The following is a 6706-nucleotide window of genomic DNA, read 5'->3' as shown; positions in this document are numbered from 1 at the left end:
ATTATTGCTAACATTTTCTGATCCCTATAAAGGATTTCAATATTTTCCTGTTTCAACCACTAGTAATTTAAGACTTACACATAAACCTGTAAGTTAATGAAGGATGCTATTTAAGTAGTGCAGGTATTAATGCGAAGCTGTGCTATTTCATAAATATCCTCGCACTGATTTACCTTTATTAAAATTTAGGAAAATGAGACCTTAATGTCATGTCTTTAGCTTAGGATACAGCTGTGTTCTTGCAACAGCTGTGTGACTAGAAAAAAAGGTTAAAATAGTTATTGAAATATTACCAAGTATAATTTCTAGAAAATTGCAACTTCTCTACTAGAATCAGATAGTATTTTCTTGATATAGTTTAAAAGGACACTTTCTAGACTAGCAAATAGGTATCCAGCCCTGAATCTCCTTTCCTATGTACCCTATGATTGACAATCCTATCATTAACTAAACCAGAATTTATTTTAACACATCTGCTTAGTGCCACTAGACTCAAACACTAAACTTAGTGATGCAGATACTGCATTTTTATAAGGTGTTCATCCAAGTTGATAAGTTGTTTATAAGGCTTTCATTCATGACTGAACTAACTGCAAGCCTCAGAAGACCCTATTTCTTTTTTTCTAATCTATTTTCCATGGATTGCTTCATCTGCTGTTTATCATACATTCCAGTTCTTCAACCAAGATTATGTAGCACTATTTTCTAAATACAGGGCACAGCCATTCATAGAATAATTCAGGAAAATTTCCCTAACTATACTCTTTCAATTTTTATGTCAATATGATAGCAATATAAATGTTCTCTCAACCCATACATTTTTTTACTTGCAAGTTTTTACACTTTTTGAATTTTCTTTTGTTTACTGTTCTTACTTTTCCCTAAGTAAATAATGATATGAATATACAAGGATTTACTACAGCTTATGTCCTCTCAACTACATTTAATATCTTCCTAAATTGTTGTATTTCAAGTCTGATTTTCTCAGGCTTTTGTAAAATGGTGATATCTCTGTTGCTGACATAATGGTACCTGATTGATACTGATGAAAAAATTCTCTTCTATTACATGGTATGGATGGTATTGTCTTAAAGTACAGAGAAAAAAAATATTGTAGCCATTCAACTACTCCAACTTTAGCTCAAAATTATTTGAAATACTTGATTAGAACATATATGGTCAATTTGGTTCAGCTCAGTTTCACATGCTATTAATAAAAAATGAACACATAAAGCTATTTTGAGGACACAGTATTCATTACTTTCTTTCTGTTCAACCTGTGAATTTTGAATTCCACTTTGATTTGGATAGAATAATAAGAATCATTCTTATAAGGTTGATTAAAATTAAAGTGTTTTATTATCTTACTATCTAATGTTACCTTAAAGCTTTATGTCCAGCAGCTTAGCATACTTCCTTCATAATGTTACAATAAAAGTAACTATTGCACCTAATTTTATATTCCATAATAAAAAAAATGACACAGAAGAATCAGTTATAGTCTAATCTCTTAATAAAAAAGGAAATGCTGAGAATTTTATCATGTTTTATTTTATGCATGTTAAGAGCAGGGCAGCTGATCATAACATTTAGGATGAATATTAACTCCAGTTTGAATCCAGTACTCCTTTCATGTATTTCTATTATTTTTAGTAGCAATAAAATTAAAAATCAAAAACTAAAACTAAAATTAAAAAATTTTCACACTTTCTACCATTTTCTTAAAGTTCAAATTTAATGTTGATATGTGTTCCATCATAGTATTGTGACATGATAAAGATGTATTTTGGATACATAAGAAAATAACATATGGAAATCTCCTAAACAAAGTCTATGCCCCTTTTTTTATATAAAGCTGTAATATCAAAGAGAATACAAATTTACACTATATCTTTGAGTAATTAACAGATACCAAGCATCTGTCTAAATTTGAAATCAGTTTTAAAATGTGGTCTTGATGACATTTTTAAAATATCAAACTAGAATGAATCATAGACTCTCAGTCGGAAGCTTGCTTATTCATAGAAAAGAAATCGTTTTTAAAAGATGGATATAACCACCGAGAGTCTCCTAGGTGTTCATCTCTGTAGAGCATCAGGAGCTTAACACACATAAACTCTTCACTCTAACTTTGTAAGATTTAAAAAATGGATAAATGAAATAATATTAAGACATTCTAGTTCAGGGCCCTTTTCACATTAAACTTTCAAAAATTTTGAGAATTTGTATTGGGTGGTATTGAAAACATGTCAGAGGAGTATTTCAGGGGCACGCTAGAGCTGGCCTGCATTGGCACCCGAGAGCTGACTGCAAGCTTCACTTCCCATACCTGCAGTCGGTGACCATGTACGGGTAGCTTGAAATAACCATGGGATACTTACCCCAAGAATATCAGAAAACATTAGAAATTGGGTCTTTTCCTTTTTCCAGAGAACCGGAGTATACAACTCTTTACCAAGAGACTACCAGTTTGCCCAACTACACATTAGCATTTTTAAAACTGTATTCATAAAAAAGCCCTAATTATTTGACTGCATAGCAGAACCAAACATGCATGCTAATCTTTTAAAGCGAGGTCCCAATTCATTAAGGTAATCATAGTTCTCATCCTGATCAAAGACTGCTGACCCTAAGGAGCTCAGGGATCCAGCTAAGGAGCCCGTCCCCTCAAAAGCATAGGTCTGGAGGGAGTCAAAAGGAGGGGCACAGGGGTCAGTGTTAGCCTCTTCGAGCTTTTCTAGAATGAACTTCTTGAATACGGCACTATCTGGGCCAACCTGCAAAGACTGCCTGTACAGGCTCCGAATCTCTACCCTGGTGGTTCTCCGAGTCTTGCGTTCCCGCATGACCGTGCCGCCCTGCAGCTCCACTATGTCAAATGCCTCTGTATCTTCCTCTCCGCCACCTTCATCATCATATCTGAATATATTCTCTCTGAAGTCTTCACCTTTCTCAGGAAATAGAGTCTGTTTCCTTCTTTGTTTCAGACCTAGGTTCAAAAAAATAAACCCTGTCAAAGAGAGCACACAAGAACATTAATTAACACAAATACAATACAATATTATATATTATAAATACATATGCTTTATATTACCCATAATATCACTATTATACTATAAATATATAATATATAATAAATAGCATACATTAGTATGTTATCATATATTTATACTAAACACATTATTAAATATTGTATGTTACAATATTTTATATTATATATTATACATAAATATATAATGTACTATTTAATAAATATTATATGCCATAATATATAAGATATTGTGAAATATTGTTATTTATAATAAACTATATAATTCTTGTTTCTGTTACAAGCTCAAGACATAAGCTTCGATTTTCTGATTATAAGACAAAAAGATATATTTGCTATTGAAAATTTACTGAAGGGACTTGGAGAATGACAAGGAAGTATAACAATCTTTCTGGCTGATGGTTTAAAGTAGAAATACATCATAAAAATATAGTGAATTGTTTATGATGATCAATTTAAGATTAAAACTTTTATATTTTTCTTATATATTGAAAATAGAACAAAGCAGAATGAAGGAACATTTTCCAATCTATATGCATCTGCCAATCTCAGTAACCAATGATCCATGTTAGTGGAAGTTAAGCACACAGAACTGATTTGATTTTCACCATTGAGACAAATTCTGTGGCATAATTATTTTCTAAGTTAATATTTATTGACTACAAAGTATGTACCAGTCATTTTTCTGAAAGCTTTACATTTATTCATTGATTTGTTATGATACCCATATTTTACATGATTCTCTATTAAAGATAAGGAAACTGAAGTGCAGAGAGATTAAATCACATACCCAGAGTCACACAGCTAGGAAACAAAAAGCTGGCATTCAAAACCAGAAAGTTGGTTCAGAATCTGTGCTTTGTTATACCATATTAATTTCAGAAATTCCAAACCTATCAGGTTTTTGAATCATAACACTGGTATGTCCACATCGATCAATTATATAAGATAATTTTAGCATTGTGTAGAAATAGAACAATTTCAGAATGCTTTTTTAGATTTTTAAATTTTCAAGAAAAGTGCGTGTGTATATGTGTGTGTTTGTGTGTGTTTCATGGATAGCCAATCCTTACACAATCTTGGATCTTATGTAGCTGTTCAGCATTTCATCTATAAGAATTGAAACAAACAGGAAGTAATGTGATTAATATTATCACAAAGAGAAATACATTAGGCAATATTTTATATAAGTCTCACATTTAAATAAATTGAAATAGTGTTCTTGAAATAAGGCCATCGTGTTTGAATCCAGGCACTGTACTTTAATACAGCAGAGATATATGGTTGAAATAGAAAGGGATCTAATAAATAATTTTTCAATCTATGAAAATTGAAGAGCGTATTCATGAAACTTTCACAGGAAACTGCTGACTGCTGGTTTACCCTGATTTCCCACCTTCTCAGTATTACTTGTGCCCTTGACTGTGAGGCTGCCCTTGGTTTTTACTTGCAGGGTTTCGGGACTAGGTTTACTTCTGTACCAGTGAATAATTTACTACTTGCATCCGGCAAAGATTGTACTGTTTTTACTACTTCTTGCTTCTGATATCTAGCTACGTAGCTCTAAATTCAGTTTTATGATCAAAGATCATTAAAAATAATTTTGAAAAACTGAAGCTAGGTAGAAATGAAGGGTAACTTTGAATGGTAAAAGAGGAAAGCTTTGAGAAAGACGAGAAGAGTGAAGGCAAAGCAAATCCTGAAACATTTTGTATGTCCCTTTGAGCAGTGAGTTTGGGATTCCAGAGTCCATGGCTGATACCATTGCTGTCAACACTCAGTAAAGTTGTGTTGGCTCTGATATGAAGTTATGAGGGAAAGCAAGAGAAGGGTTTAGATTATATATACTGGTATGTTAAAGAAAGGGAAAAAGTTATGCTAGATGCATGATTTGTAGTTGAAAGCCTGGCTAAAACATCTGGGGCCTCATTTGCCTCATCTGTAAAATGAGTATAACTCATCTCCTCGTGAAAACAACAGCAGCAACAAAAACAAACAAAAACAGGTGGAGCTATTTTACTATTTCTTCTGTGTTTAGCACTTTAAGTAAGACCCTCTCTTTTACATTTTTTCATCTTAACATTTACTTCCTCAGTGCTCCTAGGCTCCAGTGAGCTGCAGTATCAGGTTGGATAGAGGTGTGTTGTGGTTATGTAATCTTAGCGCTTCATTTACTAGCTGCATGACCCTTTGTAAGCCATATAACTCTTGGAATTTCACTTTCTTCATCTATACAATGAAGGTGATAATAGTTGCCACTTCTTAAGGTTATCCTGAGGATCAAACTGCATAATTTCTGTAAAGTACTTAGGACAGCCTCCTGGAGTATAATAAGCACTCAATGGAATCTCACCATTATTATTACTAATTTTTATATTACTACATATGTTGCAATGTGTGTGTGTTCAAAACACTCTTAAAAGGATGTGCACAGGTGTACTCATATAGTCAGAATTCAAGGATCATCGATTTTCAACCTGAAGTGCATGTTTACTCTATTTTTCATTCACTCCACTTGATTTTAGAATTGCAACACATTAAGAAGGGCAATTAAATGCAGACACACACACAAGCCCACACATACCATTATAATGGAATTAACTCTTTTCTATATTTATCAGGTTACTGTCAATAAATGAAGATATGCTCAGTTCACACAACTTACCACATATTATCATAATGCATATCAGAATAGCAATTATGACTTCTGTCTTGAATCCCATGGAAAGCATAAGATCCTTATTACTGCAGGCCTGTGTGCTACCACTGTCACCACAGGCACAGACATGTATGGTAAGGGTGTTTGTGCTTGTAAGTGATGGGATTCCATTGTCAGCAATTAGGATGGATACGTAGAAGACAGGCTCTTCTTGAAGGCTGAAACCAGTTCTATTCGTCAAAATTACAGCTGTGTTATCTAAAACAAAAATCCATGTGCATGATTTTTTCAATAATACAAAGGAAATTCATACCAGTTAAATGTACTAGAGGCAGCAGTGTAGAGATCAAATAAGTTCAAATAGGGAAGAGCAAATTTCTTATGAAAAAGACAAGAGATCAACTCAAAAAGTCATTATTGATTTTGACATTGCCTAAATCCCAATTTAAAAATTAGATAAAGTATATGAATCAGTTCCAAAATGTTTTTTGATAATTATACGGAATGTACATGTGGAACACAGAAAAGAAAACAGCATTTTAATTAGATATCAATAGTAAATAGGGGGTACTAGCATTATATTTATAATGACAGTATCAGTTTCATTTGGGTTAAATACTCATGACAGTGCTTTTTCTAATAGAAGCTCATTATTTTCACAGATACTATAAATACACAAGATTTTCAAGTCATCTCCCTATCACAGCAAGTGATCTCAAATAATGTATTTGCTAATAAGACAAAAGAATTAATTTTACTTGGTGTAAAAGATTCTATTAGAATGTTTCATTTCACTTTGACATTATTAGCCCATTTTCTACTTAAATTTCAGAGAATCATTAAACCTTGGTAGTACTGATTAATTCACCTAGACAGAACATTCAAAAAATTAACAAAAATAAACAATATATACTTCAACACATTTGAAATTGCTTTTCCCTCAATCCCAAAATATTCTAAATAGTCTTTTCCAGTGCAGCTTATTGTGTCTCAGTACT

General features: G+C 32.6%; 1 protein-coding gene across 4 annotated transcripts in view; it reads right to left on the bottom strand.

Annotated features, from left to right (window-relative positions):
* Positions 1-1533: 1533 nt before the first annotated feature.
* The window catches only part of CDH19 (cadherin 19), a 97866-nt gene continuing 92693 nt past the window's right edge, over positions 1534-6706 (bottom strand). For 3 of the 4 annotated variants that reach the window (XM_082355194.1, XM_082355192.1, XM_082355193.1), the window contains 2 exons: positions 5715-5966; positions 1534-3010 (listed from right to left, as the gene is read on the bottom strand). In XM_082355194.1, the coding sequence (XP_082211320.1) occupies positions 2520-3010; positions 5715-5966 (743 nt within the window). In that variant the 3' untranslated portion in view covers positions 1534-2519. The remainder of the gene's footprint in view (positions 3011-5714; positions 5967-6706) is intronic. The other variant, XM_082355195.1, reaches the window with a different exon arrangement.

The sequence above is a fragment of the Balaenoptera borealis genome, assembly GCF_965194805.1.
Source record: "Balaenoptera borealis genome assembly, chromosome: 14".
Classification (NCBI taxonomy): Eukaryota; Metazoa; Chordata; class Mammalia; order Artiodactyla; family Balaenopteridae; genus Balaenoptera; species Balaenoptera borealis.
The sequence above is the reverse complement of the archived record's forward strand: the minus strand, read 5'-3'. Positions and strand labels throughout refer to the sequence as shown.